Raw genomic sequence first — 18,945 nt, 5'->3', positions numbered from 1 at the left:
TCTATGAATGTCTTGTTTTGATAAAGCATTGACTAGAAATTGTATAAGAATGATGCTTTGATGTAATAAGGATTTCATATTTATAACTCTTTATAATTTATTTTACAAAGCATATCCATTTTAAAGACTTGACCATTATAAGTTAACATCAATATATAATTACATGAACTTAATAGATAAAATAGGCTAAATGCATATATTGACATTAATATACGATTGAACCAAGTCGATTATCATGTGGGGCAAGCATATTGAAGTTTAATTGGAACTTTTTTTTTAATCTCACAAACAACAAACCTGATATTTGCTTATTTGTTATTTACAATTGGTTAATTGAGTAGATTTATTTTAGCAAACTTATTTTAGGTATATGTTATTTGTTATTTATGCTTGGTTAATGGAGTTGTGAGTAATTTATTTTAGCAAAAAAGTTATACAAATTGGCATACAAATAGCTTTGCTCAAATGAATAAAAATCATATCAGTTCAGCTCATTTTCTCTGCTCTGTTCTAGTGCTCTTGATGTTTGTAAGATTTTGTCGAGTTGACAAAACCGACTGAGTGGGAAAATTCCTTGTCCAAGACGTTATTTCAGTCCTATTTTTGTCACATTAGAAAAGTGACACACCTATTACAAATAGGAAGAATGTTAATTGATCATGAATTTAATAACCGTTAACATGTGTATCATAAAACATCTTTTTATCAATATAAGAGTTCATTGGATTAAAAAAAGATGTCTAATTTGAGTACACTCAATAAATAAAAACCGTTCTTGAAAATTTTAAAACAGTTCTAAGAGTTATTAATACTTTATTCTACAATATATAGTGTAGATTATGTCCTGTGACCAAATGTTAGCACTCATGTTTGACTAGGGAACTTTTAATGAAAAAATGATATAAAAAAAAAAAATAGATGGGGGCTAAAAATTTTATCTAGATGAGTGGCAGCTGGTTTTCAATTAGTGGATGAAATTGACCCTTGCATATAAAATAAGAATAATCTGGATTTTGATCAAGGGTAATCATGCAACAGGAAGAGTAAGGAAACACCTAGAGTTCAAGTTAGAACTTTTGTAATATACTATAATCTTGGACATTTTTGGATTGAAATCTTGAAATGGACATGCATAAATAGATCACCTAAGACTGGAATCAAGTGCACTTCAAAGCTGTCTCCATCACATACACAGAAATAATGTTGGAAGAGTTCAAGCACTTAGCCAGCCTTACAGTGACAATTAGCAGATCACATGCATAATTTCTTTTTCTTTCTGTTTTTCCCCCCAAAGCTTCGAACAACAGGATTTAGCTCCACTAAAAGTATATAATGAACCTTAAAACAAGCAGTTTCAAGGATGTACTAATGAAGACACTGTTCTATCACTCAAATCAGTATATTCCTCTCTTCAACATGGTTGCATGTGACCTACTCCAACTCTGCAACAACACTGATCATATAATCCAAATTCAATAAAGCAATTGAGTTAAAAGATAAGCCTCGTACCTTGACTCTCACATAAGAAATTGTTCGAAGAGAACAATACTGCTCAATATGGAGAGATGTGCTTTATTTACAGCAGTATTCACAAAATTTCCCCTATATTAACAGTTTATCCAATGTAGATAATATTTTGTAATATGATGAAGGCCTGAAAGACTACAAAGGTTATCATCCCAGATCGAGATGGAGATTGTTTAACTTTCCTCAACTGGCAAATGAAAAATAATGTACAGCTAAGATCCTGCCACCAATATAAGAAGCACAAAAGTCAGGATTTATTATTGACATTAAGGTTTGTAATTCAAACTGAAATATGACAGGAACCAGCACTTCAACTGTCATGATATAAAATTCCACGACATAGTTGAATGCATGGTTCTTGGCATAATGATCAGCCACTGTGCAGAATCAGTTTGCCATGAGAGGTAAAACCAAGGACTTATAGTTTGGATCTGCTTCATATTTTTCATAAATCTATAAGAGACAATTAAGAGGACTAGAGGTGACAATTGTGCCGAGTTAGATTTTATCAACTTTAATTTACACAAGGTCACATTTTGCCAACTTGTAACTCTGACACAACTCCAATTTTAATTTTTTAAATTAAAAAGACATTAAAAAAATAATAGATCATAAAAAAAGAGACTCCAAAAAAAGTAAATTAAAAATCATTTACAAATTTAGAATTATTTTATATCAAATACTATTAACAACTTTTCCCACAAAAAAGTCAAAAAAGATTTTTGAACGATCGGTATTAAATATTCATCTTTGTTATGTTGATTATAACCACTAGTTTACCATTAACTAACTAGATGTACCACCAATCACGATTACAGCTTACAAGATTAATCATGACTCTAAAAGTTAAAAGTGGTTTTAATTATTTTTATGAATGTTAGAATTTTACTGAAAGATAAAAACTAAAAAGAAAATATTTGCATATAAATATAAAAAAGATGTTTGGTACAAATAAAGTTTAAAATTAGATGTATTGCTGATTATTTTTCTAATTTATGGCCTACTTTTTGTTTTGTAAGTTATTATTTATCTATTCTAATTATTTACTTTATCATTTGGTAAGAATGAAATATTTTTTGTGATGGATAATCCTAGAAATTGAATTTAAATATAACTACAGAATAAAAAAAGATTTTAAATTTTTTTAATCACAACAAGAATCTTATAATAAACCAACGTTACATATGTTAGAAATAAATGAGAATAAAAATAAATTTTTTAATTTTATTATCTTTTTAAAGTTATAAATAGATTAATAATTTGTGTTATATTCATTACTTTTTTTTAAGTATAACAACAAAATAAAAAAAGATTTTAAATTTTTTTAATCACAACAAGAATCTTATAATAAACCAACTTACATATGTTAGAAACAAATAAGAATAAAAAGAGATTTTTTATTTTTATTATCTTTTTAAAGTTATAAATAGATTAATAATTTGTGTTATATTCATTAACTTTTTTTTTAATTGGAAAAAAAGAGATTCGAACTCTGTTATTTAGACAAGGGGACCATACATCAACCAATGAACCAAATGTTCAAGTGCGTTATATTAATTACTCTAATCAAATTAGACTTTATAAGAACAAAAATAAAATTATACTCGATTTAAGTTCAGATTGTTCGGGTTCGGCTTGATTTGGTTTTGGGTCAAATTAGGTTTGGGTTGGGCAGGTCTAGTTTGTTGATATTTTGTGATCAAATCAGATAGATTGGTTAATGTTTGGGTAGATTGGGGAGGTCTTGTAGGTCCCTTTACCCATTTATCTCCTATATTAGAAAAGGAAAAGAAGAAAGAAAAGGCTTATCATCCTTTTTTGGTCCTTCTTTGAATATTTCTTTAGCAATGATTACATACAAAGTCACTAATTGAAAGTCTCAGCTTGGCCAGTGTAAGAGTGCAAGTTTGAGTTTTGAAAGTGGCCTCTTTAGCAAATGCTCAAAAAATAGCACATCTGCTAGTCAACCTCCCAAGACTCAATGCGCAGACCATATTTAATGAACTAAACTTTTTAGAGATAATATACAGTACTTTATGCATCTAAGGAGACATCTGTCAATAAGATATTTGATATTTGGAATACAGATGACTACTAAGGGAACCCTAAGGGATGGGTGTAGCTGAGTAAATACTGGTAGATTCATGGTTCAGGCACTTACTCATGCTTGTAACAGTAGGAAAATTTAAAATCTCCAGAGTACAATGGATTTTCAAAATTCAGGATATATCTTAGTTAATGTAAAAGACAGCACACGACACCCGAACAATAAGTAGATGGATGGCGTATGCTTACATGTACATATGTTGTAACCAGGTTTCTGCACCCTTAAGCCGATCATGAAATTTGTCGATGAAATTTTTGAGATGCAGTATTTGTGATCACTTGGTACAAACATTCCATGACATAGGAGAATGAAGGGCGTTTGGAAGTATCGCTGCAGGTTAATGAAAGACCAATTATTACAATGAGATCAAGAGGAAGAAAAGAGAGGTGTGTTCCCAAGTTCAGAGGTGGCAAAAGACCGAACCAGAACATTGCACCCTATCCTGCCTGACACCCTGACTCAACCTAGAGAGAGATTTTCTGCATAAAAAAGTGGAAAAACCTTTTCCTTCTCTATATGGTTGTCCAAATAACAAAATTTTAATTCATATCTAATTTCCTTATTTTTCTGCATACTATGTAAATAATGTGCGTCAAGTTTGTGTCCTAAAAGACTAAGGTTCAGGGCTAGTTTTGCAATTACCATTCAACCCTACAAAGCAAATAGAAATTGCATTTAATGTTTAATCTCAATGGTCTCAGGTTGGTTAAAATAATCACTAGAAGGCAAAACCATGCCCAAATTGCAATTGAAAACCTTTTGTTCAAATTTCAACTAAGGATTAAAACCCAAGTGGCCAAGTGTTAAAATTGCTAATTGAGCTCCTTGAATTATCTTTTTACATATCATAATTCCTTGTATGGGCCAATCTACTTATTAGATTATCTTTTTTCCATTTTTCTTTTGTTGGATCAGGAGAAGGGAGATTAAAGCCCTACTCATTGAGCAGAGAATAAAAGCAATTCCCATTGAGCCAAATGCTTACATGCTTATTATTAGATTATTAAATTAACTTACATCGATAGAGTTCCTGTAAACATGTAGCAGTATGGTTTCAACTGTATTTATTTTACTTTCTTTCTTCCCTTTTTCTCTTTCAATTGTTAGCTTAATGACCCAAGCTCAAATGTTACAATTGTGCCAAAATATTAATAATGTTCTTTTCTTAAATTTTTTTCTGGCTAACTTTTTGTTCTAGGGTACCTTATTCCAAGGGGAATTTTCTTTTATTTGATATGAAAATACTAAGCAATTCCAAGTGTTAGAATTAAGTTCATCTTGCTTATTATTTTTTTCTATTTACAAAGCTTTTTTATGACCTGATTGTTGTAAAAGTTAAAGAGGTTTATTAGGTTGGTTTTTATAAAAGGTGTACTCTTATATGGACTAATGATTTCTCTCTCTCTCTCTCTCTCTCCCCCTGGCATTTCATCCCCATAGTTAAATGATGATGCCACATGGTAAATTTGCATATGTTAAATAAACAGTTAGTAAGCTGTTCCATCTATGCCAAGATGACTAGAACCCCAGTGAGTTGAAAACCAAAATGGCCGTTAACCCATACGAGTTGAAACCATCACTTGAACCCAAGCAACTCACAACCCCATATGACAAGAGCCCAGATGTTATAAGCTTTAATGACCTAAAACCTAAAGAGGCCTGAACATGAAACAATCTGATACTTTAAATAACTTGACCCCAACCCACCTAATTTCCTCTTTTATACTAGAGAATGAGTGTTTTGTCCTGTCACTTGTTTCAAATTTTCAGAATTGTGCAGTGGTTTTCGCAAATTTGAGATTATTCAGATGTAAAATTAATGCAACTTTGGCAGTTGGTAAAAGTGTGATAGTCCACTTACTTAGCCCAACAAAGTTCAATCAAGGAAGCCACAACTGGGTTTACATTGCTTGGGATCTCCAGCCTTTTACCTTTAAAACCTACAGCTGCTACAACCTACAGAGAAAACCAAGCAAGATTTTTAAGCCATGAATCAACAATAAATTTAAAACACATAGAAAGAGATGTATCTACTCTCTCTATTATATATATGGTTCTTCATCTACGAAGCATTTAAAATCAACCAATCATCTATCTTACTATGATTGATTGACTACAACAGAGAATTACTGAAAACAAGTATCTAATGTATTCAACATACAAGACATAATCCCAAAAAAAAAAAACCCTAAAAACTTGACATGGGTTGCTCTTTAGTCAACTCATGACACTTAGTTGTTGGACTTGATTAATCACTCTTTCCTGTTCCTTAACTATTTGTAAAAAGCATCTGCAACACTCTCCATTAAATGGGTTGCTCCGACTTGGCAAGCACCTGGATCAGAATACGCAGCAGCATAACCAGATTGCTGCCCTTTTTCCTTTTATTCTTCTTTTGTCAGCGAAGTAAATTTAGCATGTCGTTCCAAATTGAATTACTATAGTTCCAATGACAAGACTCTGCTGGTAAGTAATTTGTAGTGAAAATGGTTATGACTAAGAAAAAGGGGAATGAGAGAGAAAAAGAAAAGGAAAAACAATGGAAAGCTTTTTTGCATCAAAGAGTGCATTGGAAATTACTGTGCACTAGACAAAACATACAGGAAGGGAACCAAATCAAAGGTTCTGATCTTCTCCACCCTGGACTTCTCCATTTAAGTTTCTGGCCAAAATTTTGCAATATGTCAAATCCCAGATAAATTTGTAGCCAACTGCTTGTTTTAGTTATACTGTCTAACTCTGTCTGTCACCTTTTAATAGTAAAGAAGAGCCAAAACTCTTCTTATAAACACAGTTTCTTCAAATAGATTTTATTCACCTTCAAAATTTCTGTCCCTAACCTTTCAAAAAATAAAATTGCAACAGAAGCAACTTTCTTTCTTTTTCGCATTTATGCAAGCATTGGTCTATAGATTTGTGGATAAATTATGCCTACTAACAAAATAGAAGATAAATGACCTGTGGTGGATTTAAATTCTTCCATGGTTGTTGCAAGGTCACAAGTTCCCATAGAACTACTCCAAAGCTGTAAACATCAGATTTCTCATTCGATGGCTCATCGCAGAGAACTTCGGGTGCCATCCATTCCGGCTAGAACAAAGTATAAGGTTACAAAACTTTAGTATGGGAATCATCCAAGAACACCATAACATAATAAACTAGCAAGTAACTGTCACAAAACTAAAAGTTAAAAAAAAAAAGATCCAAACTGAACTTACAGTTCCAGCAGCTGTTTTTGACGAAAGAAATGTGTTTGCCTTTGAACATGAAAGACCAAAATCGCAGACCTGGATGATCATGCACAAAAATTCCAGAAGATAATTTGGGTCAGTCTTATCCAATGCTGCCCCCATGTGAAGCATATATGAGAAAGAAGTTTATCTCAGTACATATTTGTTTTTACAGAATAATCACATACCGCTGCAAACTAGTGACAAGGAACAAATTGTATCTATTCTAAAACTATATAAAAAAAGAAATTACATGTGGCCTCCTTAGGGGTGAGTTTGGATGAATATTTCAGTAAAGGATATCATTTTTGGAGAGAATTTCAAAATTCTACGATAAAATTACCTTGTGTGTGGGGTTCAGTTTGCAAGGGTATGTGAAGAGCATTGCACTGTAGCAATGGGATGAGTAAGAGAGGAAAGGCAGAGAGAAAAACTGGGAATCATAAAGATCCTTGTAGCACATGGCAAGTGATGGAAAGACAATAAGGGAGGATGCCCCTAGAAGGTAGTGACAAGAGGTGATCCTTGATAAGAGCTAAATGTAAATGTAACAGATGTGAGAAAAATAAGACTATAGAGAGATGCTTAGAATAGAGTGAATGCTAACTTCTTCAAAACTCAGCTAGCAAATTACTTGAAATTGTTATTTATAATGGTAGAAAACGTTTTTTGGTTTAATTAGAAGGTGACAGTTGGCAATAAAATATGGGAGCAAATCCAAGAGTTCAAGACACCATGGGTTAACAATGTCACATTGAAGGGACCTGGGCACTCAAAGAAAGGCTAAGAAATAAGTGAATTCTTAATGAGCTCCACGGCAAGCCCAAGCCAAAAAAAATCTTTAACATCCCATGTTGCTGGGTATAACTTTAGAATCCTATCAAATATCCTAGAGCCCATGCTGATTATGTAAACATTCATGTCAATAAACATAAGACCAAAGAAAAAAGAATTATCTTGTAAATGATGCAAAGTAATAATAAAATACTATAATGACAAAATCATGCATCTATATTTTGCTGCCTGCACAGGACTCTCTTGCAAAAAGGTTCTCAAGCAGCGAAGAGCATTATAGTGGGACAAACTAAAAATTTTATACCACAAGGCATATGAACAATCTCAGTATAAGTACATGTATCTATAGGTTTGCAAATAAATAAGTACGTATCATCGCAGAAAGTATGCAGATAAATAATTGGATGACATCATGATAAGTTATCCTCTTTCAAGTTTATACGTGTTTTTGTATAATGCAATTTTGCCCCTTGGATTTCTGTTTGTGAAGTCAAGAATGACAGCTCCATGCATTTTATTTGGAAAGAAAAGTAATATTAAGGATTGTGAATATCAGCGTGCAAATTGTTAGGTAGGTATTATTTAAGAAAACAAAATGTGATGCAAAGTAAGATTTAAAGAATGAAAACGTATACAGATTACTTTTGGAAATCATTTGGAAATTTTTTTTTTTTAATTTTTATAATTTTTATAATTTTGAAACAAAATTACACCACCTCAAAAAGGAGACAAGACGCCACCTTGTAAACATTATTAAGAAAAATAAATGTATATTAAATAAAATCATAAGTTATAGAATGAAAGAAATAAATAAAATAAAATAATTTTATATCAACTAAAAATAATAAATTAAATTAAATCAAGAGAAAAAAAATGAATGTTAAAGCATATAATTTTTCCTAAAATTTTATGAATTATTGAAAGGTAAAGTGAGAATCTAGAGAAGTCCAATCAAATATTTGTTACTACACATTAGCACTGTTTGCAGAAACTTTGGTTTATAGTTTTATCTAAAAGGTCAAACAAGCTTCCTGCATAAGTTATAAATTAAAATTTTTGAGAGCCAAACACTTTGCTTCTGCTTTTGCTGTAGATCAACTCGTCCATAAGTGGGCCAAATACCCACTTAAGATATTAATGATAGGTTTCTCCCTTTCTAGTGCATCTCAAAACTTAAAAAGAATAAATGGTAAAAGATTATTTAACTATCTAGATTTTCATATTGAGTTGAAGAACCACATTGGCCCAATGAAACAAGAGACCCAGGAAACTTATTCACTCTATTGGATTAAATGAATAAGAAAAAAAAAAAAAAACAGATCTGTAGCATGTAACAGAGAATGAGTTTTCAACACTTACCTTAACTGTATAAGTACTGTCTACCAAAAGATTTGGGGACTTTAAGTCCCGATGAACAATGGGAGGTTTAAGTTGATGAAGATAATTCATTCCCCTTGCCTGTAAACAGTAATACATGTCTCAGCATGCAGTAGAAATTATGAAGTAATTTCAAATATTGCAAGCAAGACTTCCTGTGAGATTCTATTAGCTCAAAATGAACAAAATTAGTTGTCTAAGACATTACCACATCTAATGCCATATTCAAGCGACACCTCTCATCTAATACCAATGCAGCATCAGGCATCTGCAAAAGTCTAAATAGACTGCCTCTGCAGGCCAAAGCAGCATTTCAGTGTATCAGATGGGCTCACATTTGAGATGGAATGCAAGGAAAGAACATACAAATGATATAAGAGAGGAATCCTGGTACCTTGACAAGTATTCGGTAACAATGGACAACTTCGGCGGTTGAGTAACAGCACCCATAAAAAGAACAATGTTAGGGTGCCGTAAACGTTTCATGATGGCAACCTAGCAATGGAATGAGAAAACAATGATTTGCAAAACTGAAATAGGGAACAACCAATGCACGTTCAGAAAGAAGAGCTAGTCATTATTTTCAATCAGGATGAAACAGGTGTTTTTTGTCTTTTTATTGAAAAAAGCGGGCTAATCATACCTCCCTTAAAAATTCCCTGAAGCGTTCTGCATGGAAACCTTGTTCCAAGAGAATTTTGACAGCAACTTCCTGTTGGCCCATTTAGTATTAAATGAAATTAACAGTTGCAGCACAAGAAACATAAGTGTAGAAATAAAACATAAATTCCAGTGTGGCATTGAAATTAAAATGGAAATAGGATGGTTAAAAGAAAATGAAACAGAAGGTCAGCTCCATGAGAGGGAGAGTAAATAAAACATATATTCCAGTGTAGCATTGCAATTAAAATGGGAATGGGATGGTAAAAAGAAAACGAAACAGATGGTCAGCTCCATGAGAGGGAGAGTAAGGAAAGAACAATGATGGCAAATTAGTGAATACAATATTGACAAACAATGGAAACAGAAGCATGGTATGCATCTAATTTTTCTTTTCCCATCCCCACCCAATTCATACACAATGATTGGGGATTCATAAGTTTACTAAATTAAGAGTAGTGATCTGATACAACCAACAAAATTGGGTGCCTTCATAGTCAATCAAATGTAACACCAAGTTTAAGAAGTGAGACTTAGGACAATCTAATTAATTGCACCTATTCCACATCTCAAAGAAAAATATGAAATAAGAAAAGGCTCAAATTCTATGCTCCCTCCATCATGCCACAATGGAAGTGGGAAAATGTCAAAACAAGGAAATTAAAAAATAGCAATCCATTCAAATTAAAATCCAAACCAGATGCTTATTAAATGATAAACAAAGTGAAAATGTGCTTACACAACCACGCAATTCAGCACGATGGACAGTTCCAAAAGAACCTGAAAAGCATTCATGAGCATCCTTGATGTATAATCTTTGAATTATGTTAAATGCCAAAATGCATTGCACTGTGTGAATGAGAACTTGGAAGCAATATCTAATAATACTACATCATGCAGTTGTGATGTCCTTTGGAGTTTAAAATATCATATACCTGCTCCAATTTTTTCTTTTAAAACAAGTTCACTCCAAGGAATATCCAAATCTCCATGGTCAATGCTCATTACTGGCTGATCTGATTGCTTGAACAGCACAGAATTCGCAGTACATTGCCTTGGATCAGAGAATGCTAAAGCTTGACAAGCATCATTCTGCATACCAGATGGGACAGAACTTGGCAGAAGAGGACTTCTGACCAAATGTGATGAGGCAATGGCCTTTGGTATCAAATTTGATGAGTTTTGCATCTGAAGATCTTTATCACAGTAGATATTCCATGCAGTTCTCTGGTGCAGAGGTGACAGAGTAGATCCATTGTTGTTGATTAAGGTGGAAACAAGCTTGTTCTTGTTAAAGTAATTCATATCAAATGCCTTACTAAGCTGTGGACCAGTTTGCTCATCTTGATTGCTAGCGTTATCTGCAGTGATCAAAGACCAATAACTTTATAAACATCATATATAGATCACTTTAGTAGCTATTTCTTCAACCATGCTCATTTTATCATATTCTTTGTCATGTCGGTCATGCCACTTTTATCTAAGATACCATTCTGAGTATGTACAATGACCCTTTTTAGCATTTTAGAAATAAATGATTCCTTTGAGAAGAACATCATAATTGAATAGAATTATAGATAAAATTGAATTTTAATCTTTTGGTTCACCACTATGAGATAAACAAAAAATAGCCTGACTGCTACAACTAGATTTATAAAGATTAGCAACAAAGGAAAGAAGTACTTAAATATAATCATCACATGTGAGGGGGGAAAAAGAAGCTATTGGAATGAAAAAATGAGGTAGAGAATGATATATGTTAATGTTCTATGGTAAAAGCACTTCAGCAATTGAAGTACTTACAGTAAAATATTTAAAAATATGCAATAAAAATGTTACAAGCATGGCCTTTCAGTAAATGCATGAAGAAACAAGAGAATAACCTGAGGAAGCATCATCAAATGTGTGTTTACATGATTGATCATCAACAAAATAGAGCTTGGACAATTTCCTGATGCTTGTAGCAGTTTCAACCAGTTTAAATCTTGGATGACATAGCGGTGAAGAAACCAAAATTGAAGATGTACCATTTAGTGAGGAATCTGGCCGGCTTAAGGCTCCCGGCTCTGCAAACATATCAACCAAATATTCCCTGGAAATTTGTATGTTAATACATGGCATGCAGATGAAAAGGGGCAGGATGATCTGAAGAGTGGCTCCATAGAGTTCAAACTTAATAGCATATGCCCACAAAAAATGCCTAATTACTGTGTAAAGATCAATCTGAAACATTAAAAATCCACCCCTCAAGAAGCTTTCAATTCAAAATTATTAATTTTCAATTGGGATTGCAAAAAGCCACTTATATCCTAGCCAATATTACTAACTCCACTTTACTGCTGCCCATGTCACAAAATTTAGACATCACTGGCCAAATAAGGCCCATGTACAGTCCAAACAAAGCTAGTGGGGAGAAAACAATAAAAAAATAAAGGGAGTCAATTCCAATTACATAGATCAATTTTCTGCTTTGACTTAGGAATCACTGGTCATTACAGATTCATCATGGCTGAAGGACCTTTTGGGCAAGGCTTAGTAATTGTCAAATTTTCATTTCATCAAAGTCCCACCCCCCCCCCCCCCCAACACAAAAAAATAAATAAACAGGAAAGGCCAAATCAGAAGTGTTTCTCAGTTTTCTGGAACACATCATTAGATCCTGGCAGCACACACCAAGACATTGAAGGAGGTAGAGAACAGATCTGAAGTTTTCCAGAGACTGGAATTGTTAAGCATCTAACATAAAACCAATTGGTAATAGCTGGAGAGGCTCAACTTGAACGTACAGCCACAACAAACTGTAAATATAAATATTTAATACTTTCTCCCATGTATAGGCATAATACTAGCAGATGAAACAAACTGTACTAACATGTAGACAACAAATAAGAGGCAAAAAGCAACAAAAACAACCACAATAATGCACAGGGCAGCAAACAACCTGGCTCTGATTCCATGTAAAATCCTGACCTAAAACAAAATTGCAATAGGCGTGGAGGCTCAACCTTGAATGTAAGGTCACAATGAACCGCTAAAAAACTAATGTAGGATAACACCACTTAACTGGAATAACTTTCAATGCAGTTATCATTTTAAAATAAAAAATTTATAGCTATTTCACCTATTGCCAAAACAACCCACACGGTCATCAGTATTCAAGATGGCAATGATGTGTTTCGTATTATCCTCCACCATATGTACTTTCTGGTGACAAATGCCATAACATATGTTTGTAATGTATTTTCTCCAACTGTACTACCTTCAAACCCTATTCCATCAGTCACAATTTGAGAAATGAGTCACCTGAGTATAAAACTGATCTCTCTCTCTCAAAAATGCACTTTTTTCCTTTGCAAGATACTATCCAAGTTTTCATGAAAAAAGCTTTTAAATTTAACAACTTTCTATTTGCTGTTTCAATGATCAATTCATACTAGCTGGACAAGTACTTAAGTAGTCTTCTTCCATCATTGACAACTTCTTACCCTTCAATACAACAAATTATGCAAGTTGAAATACTATATTGAACAAAAGAACCATCAGATTCTACAACCACTCTCTAAAATCTTTATTCTTTCTAGGGCTTCTTAAACTCCATATTTTTCCTTGAATGACTATAAACTTAATAAACCTTTTATGTCACCCTCGGGCATAATGAATTTTGGATTTAAATATGCATGGTAAAAGCCATTATATCTTTTCCTGAAATTCACCTTTTTATGCAGTCCAAATGATTTTAGATATATACATTTACCTCAGAAAAATACAAATTAATTTGTCACATATTTCACCAATAACAACTGTCAATCACGGTTTCTCTCAAACCAGAAAATGTTCTCAAAAACATTGCCCAGGTTCCCAATTATTTCCAGCTCAATAAGATTAATTACTATAAAAAGCTTTTTTGACAAACACCAACAAGAGTATCAGTTTACCTGTCAACACCCAACTGCACAAGACAGGATGAAGCATCTTCCCTCTGGCAATATTTACAGCCCTTAGTGATTCGGCATGGTAGGTTAACCAAGTCTGCTAATACCTGCAAAAGTTATAATTTGACAGATTTTTTCATCCTATAAGCATTTCTGCCAACAGTCAATCGGAAAAATATACAAAGAGAAAACAGGTTTAGAAGGGTAAGAGTTAGTTTTTCCATGAAAAAACTGGATTACACCCCAAAAATATAATTTGAAATATCAACAACTTATAATGACAAATGTACATGATATGTAATGAAATTATATGTATATCTATATACATTAAATGACAGCTAACTTGGTGTCAGAGATATACCTTAAACAGTAAGGCACGATGGACACAAAGGCCAAAAGATAGGCTTCCAATTGGAAACACAATAGAGCCTAGGCAGTCCTTCAGAACTTTGGTGCACTCCTTCCATTGTCTATAAACACCTTCTTCAGAAGAGGCTGCATCCCTTGTGGTGACAACAAAATTTTATTCATAAGAGATATGGCATAAAAGATTATATTTGAAAATCAAGACTGATGCAAAGTGGAGAACATACCCCATTTGGTTACAGACAAGACGTGCAAGCTGATCAATTACATCTTTTGTGCTGACCCAGCTACTAGAAATTTTGAGAACACAATTTTGAAGTTCCCTCAATCTAGGATCCCTCAATTTATCAATCAGAACAACTTTAATTGACAAATCATCATGAGGATCAATGGCCTTCAATGAGTCAAACGATGGCATCTGGCCAATCTCTCCTTGGTCAGCACTTATGGTCCATGCATAAGGGTCCATTCCATGGATTAGGTAAAACCCATCTAAAATTCTATCAAAGTAAGACAGACTGCCATTTACCTGAACCCAAAGAAATCATAGCATAGTATAAATTGCTCATATGTAGCATTTAATTATTAAATCACAATGAACTGACCAATTATTATAATATTTATATAGAAGAAGTGAACTACTTTTGTGAACTTTTCCAGGCATGACGATGTAAATTACTTTAACCAGCAAGAAAATATTATCTAGAACGACATTCTCCCAGATGGAAATTCAAAGACAAAGGTTATAGTAACCATATTATATAACAAGCCTACTTGACTGTTGACTATTGATGGAACAAACTGCACGTACAATTTACTATCACAGCGTTCCACTTGGTGATTAGTGGCTTGGTGCCACAAACAATGCAAATTCTACAAAACGTTTCTTAGAGAATTGTACAAAATACAAACAATGTTTAACAAACGAGAGATAAGTAGCACAGAAACAATTTACTTGTGCATTTGCATACATAAACAAAAGACAAGCTCTCTTGGTTCTTAAATAAACTTGCAGAAACACTGTAGGAATTTCGACTTACAAGAAAGCCCAAAATTCACCACCAACCATAAAGCAATTGACCCTTTATTAACCAAGTATTCAAGGACAAAAGAACCTGCGAAGATACAAGCAAGCTGGCTTTAATAGAAAATAAAAGGGAGGAAAGAAATGCTACCCAGAATCGATGAGACACATCCTGAGAAGTCAGAGGAAAAGAGCCATTTCTATTATTCTTATTAGCATCAGAATTGAAATCCAAGAAGTAAGAATCAGCAGCAGAAGCAGCCTGTGAAGAAACCCGCAAAGCCAGTGCCAACTGCAACTGGTAACTCTCCTCAGTCTGCTGAGCCCAGCTCTTATTAAAGGATGCCATCATCTGCTGCTGCTCCTGCTGCCCAAAACCAGTCGCTATTAAATTCCCATTCACTTGGACCTGTAATCCGTAACAGCTATCAGATTGATTCCCATACATCATTTTCAAACTTTCCTTTGCTTTTTCATTCTCTAATTCCAAGAGAGAATGGAAATTGTTCACCGTGAGACAACGACTGAAAGTGTTCGAACAAGAACAAAAGGAGAATCTAAAACAAAAAAAGGTTCCTCTTCTGGCAATGGGAGATGTTCCTACTTTGGATGAATGTAGAAACTGAAGTTGGTCCAAGGCTAAGTTATGTAGGTGTCAGGTTTTGATGAACGCTAACACCGATAAAACGAATGTGTTTGTGGGGTCAACGAGTATTTTGGCTTTTGGGTCCACAAATATTAATTGCAAAGGTCGACATTCAGTGAATCTGGGTTGCTATACAGTGTAGTTGTTTGCAGCGAGAGAAGGCTTAAAACCTGTGGAACTTGGATGTCAGTGCATGACGTGTGTCAGTGTTGTAAAGGGCAGTCCCTCTTTCACGTCCGACCCTACCATGGTTGCAAAGTAATATTTAAAAACAATAGTCTCTAGAAGAGTCTAAATAACAAAATTAAGGTGTAATACCAAAAAAAAACTTCAAAATTATTTTAAAAAATTTAAATAAATTTTTAAACATTTATTTTGAATTAAATAAATTTTTATATTTTTATTTTAAATTAAATAAGTCTTATAACTAATAATTAACTTAATTAAAATATCATTTGTTATTTTATACTGTTTAACACTAATGTCGCTTATTAATATATCATAATTGATAACAATGAGACACGTTAATATATTATAATTGATGACAATATAACATGCTAATTTAGTATAATAACATATTCATATAAAATTTTTCACCCTCAACATCAATATCATATTAATGCCATGTGGATATAAAATAATAAGTGATATTTTAACAAATAATAATTAATTAATCATTAATCATAACAGCTTATTTGATCTAAAATAAAATTACAATAACTTGATTGAACGTAATAAAAGAATAAAAATTTATTTAAATTTTTTTAACTAATTTATAAACTTATTCGAGCATTATACCCAAAATTAAATTAAAAAGTTTAATTTAATAAAATATAAAAATCAACAAAATTTTATTAATCTTAAAAATATTTTCTTTATGCGTGAAAAAGTAATGATGTCATGATTATCAAGTTAAATTTAGATGAAAAGATAAATATTCATTTGCTATTAAATTCTTCATTTGTTATTTTACATTTCATTGTTTTCTTTGATCTCTTTTCTTTATTGTTTTTTGTCCAAGGCATATTTTAGTTTTGAAATCATTTTTAATTACTATCGATTTTAATTTGAATTAATAAGTCAAATTATTAAAATTATTAAATTATCTTGAATTCATTTAAATTACTTTTAATTAAAATAAATTATCTTAATGACCAAAATTGAACTAAAAAAAGGTTAGGTGACAAAGGAACTGAAAACAACAATTAAAAAATGGAATTAAAATAAAGGGAAAACAAGAGAAAATAAAGAAATAATAAACAAGGTGAGATTATTTTAGGTTTTTAAAATATACTTTAATTCAATATTAATTTGACTAATGAAATTTATATTTCAAGAGAGACAATTATATTTTTCAAACTAACAGAATAAATTTATTTCCACTTAAAATTTAAAAAGTGTTAATTATTGTCACGACCCGGAACTCCCCATCGGGCCCGTGACAATCGCCGCGACGTCCCGATAGGCACTCGTTATCCCGAATACCGATCGAAACCCCGCAAAGCTTAGCATCAGCTTCCGCATCTCCCCGGTGAGCGACAGTTATTAAATCTCGCATTTCAATAAATCATAAGTCTTTTCCAAATCAAAACAATAAAATATTATTTTCTGGCTCACAAGGGCATTTTTGTCATTTTTCTTCAAAAATATCAAAACCGCCAAAAATATGGTGTAAAAGCTAAATATGTTCATACATACTTTAAATCAAATAACTAAAATATAAAATTATTTTTACAATGACACGTGGGCCCCCAACTAACCAATAAGATGCGAGTCTATGAACCTACAATTTTGTCAATGCAAGGCTAACTGAAGTTCTTGATGCAATCGGCAATCTACCGGCTATCCTGAGCCTGAAATGTGGAGAATTTAGGGTGGTGAGATTATAAAATCCCAGTGAGTAAACAAACACCATCTAAACTATCTAAAGGCGAGTAAATGGAGACGAATTATAATATTCTTTTTCAATATATGTTTCATAACATGAATATTCAGTTTACTCAATTAATCAACATGGCTTATATATCTCACAAAACTTGGCTCTTGTCAAAATCATTCTCGCGGATACCTTCGTCAAGGTATCCCACTTAGACCGCTAAGGTTGTTAAAAATTCATATTTTGCATAAAACACATTTTTCGTTGAACATCACAGTCGTTCCTTGGCGTTGGTTGAGTCTCACTCTCACGTGATGGTTAACGTGAAGTGCACTCAAAAAGCCCACCTCAGGAGATACCCTACGCGCCTCTACGACCGAGGTGAGAATATAAAAGAGTTTACCGTGCCCCTCTAATAGGCTGGTTCACGGAACCCCTCACCACTGCAGTAGCTAATCTTTAATCCACCAATTGATCAAATCTCAATGGCATAGCATGGCAATTACATTATTAACCAATTTATCAAGGCAAAACAGGCAGTTCATATTTTTTAACACAAGTATAAATTCACCCAATCATGTCAATTTATCACAAGCCATTTAATTTAAAACTATAAATTTACAACACAAGTAGGCAGTCTCCAATTACTCTATTTTCAAAACCAGTATTCGATTTTTTAGAAAATTTATAAAATCATTTTATAAAATCACAATTTCTCCTAAAACATAGCAATTTACCATTTAAACCCATTTTCCATAAAATCACACAATTGTATAAAACTACTCTAGATAATTACGATAATAAGTTCACTCACAGTATTAGGAGTAGAAATACTCCCATTTTTAGTTCGCGGGTACAGTCTTTTACCCGTATCCAATGGCTCACCACCTAGCCATAATCCATGACACATATTCCAATTAAATTGTGTCTAACAGTCATAAGCTATTTCAGGCTCGATGTATATGCATGGTATGATATGCAACTTATCCGACTACCGCTTAAATGCGGTGCTGACCTAATTCGGCCTATTACCCGATTAAATCGATATACGCGTCCGTTTAAACTCCAAATTAATTTTTTTCAGTTTCTATACCTCAATTGCACCCAAATTGACTTAATGTCCCTCAGTGTGGTGCAATTTATCAGTCTCGATAGTAAATTACGAAAATACCCCTAGTGGGTAAAAATTCGTATTTTTGCTCCGAAAATTCTCATTATTTTTCTAGGCTCCTAATTCATCATTATTCATCATAATTCCTCAAATAAACATCAAGATCAGCAACCAATATTTCCCTAGAAAATTCGGCATAATGGGTTTCAATGGGAGAAGGTTATTTCTCTAGCTTATTTTTGCTACATTTCAATATAACCTAACAAAAATCACTTAATTCAATTAAAATCAACC

General features: G+C 32.8%; 1 protein-coding gene across 7 annotated transcripts; it reads right to left on the bottom strand.

Moving 5' to 3' along the window:
* Nucleotides 1-445: 445 nt before the first annotated feature.
* On the bottom strand, nucleotides 446-15,699 carry LOC18586721 (serine/threonine-protein kinase CTR1-like). 7 transcript variants are annotated; one of them, XM_018128945.2, is made up of 16 exons: nucleotides 15,170-15,698; nucleotides 14,222-14,523; nucleotides 13,990-14,131; nucleotides 13,632-13,735; nucleotides 11,580-11,788; nucleotides 10,632-11,057; nucleotides 10,436-10,476; nucleotides 9,680-9,748; nucleotides 9,431-9,531; nucleotides 9,245-9,329; nucleotides 9,019-9,117; nucleotides 6,853-6,921; nucleotides 6,593-6,724; nucleotides 5,496-5,590; nucleotides 3,823-3,964; nucleotides 446-628 (listed from the first exon to the last, which is right to left on the bottom strand). In XM_018128945.2, exons 1-15 carry the CDS (start codon nucleotides 15,467-15,469, stop codon nucleotides 3,865-3,867), a joined length of 2,274 nt encoding a protein of 757 aa, XP_017984434.2. In that variant the 5' UTR covers nucleotides 15,470-15,698; the 3' UTR covers nucleotides 446-628; nucleotides 3,823-3,864. The 7 variants fall into 7 exon arrangements, with proteins under 7 accessions (XP_017984434.2, XP_017984433.2, XP_017984432.2 ...); XM_018128944.2 differs by lacking the exon at nucleotides 446-628 and adding an exon at nucleotides 1,163-1,453; XM_018128943.2 differs by lacking the exon at nucleotides 446-628 and adding an exon at nucleotides 1,463-1,747.
* Nucleotides 15,700-18,945: the final 3,246 nt, after the last annotated feature.

The sequence above is a fragment of the Theobroma cacao genome, chromosome 10 (genome assembly GCF_053813885.1).
Source record: "Theobroma cacao isolate CCN51 chromosome 10, ASM5381388v1, whole genome shotgun sequence".
Lineage (NCBI taxonomy): Eukaryota > Viridiplantae > Streptophyta > Magnoliopsida > Malvales > Malvaceae > Theobroma > Theobroma cacao.
The sequence above is the reverse complement of the archived record's forward strand: the minus strand, read 5'-3'. Positions and strand labels throughout refer to the sequence as shown.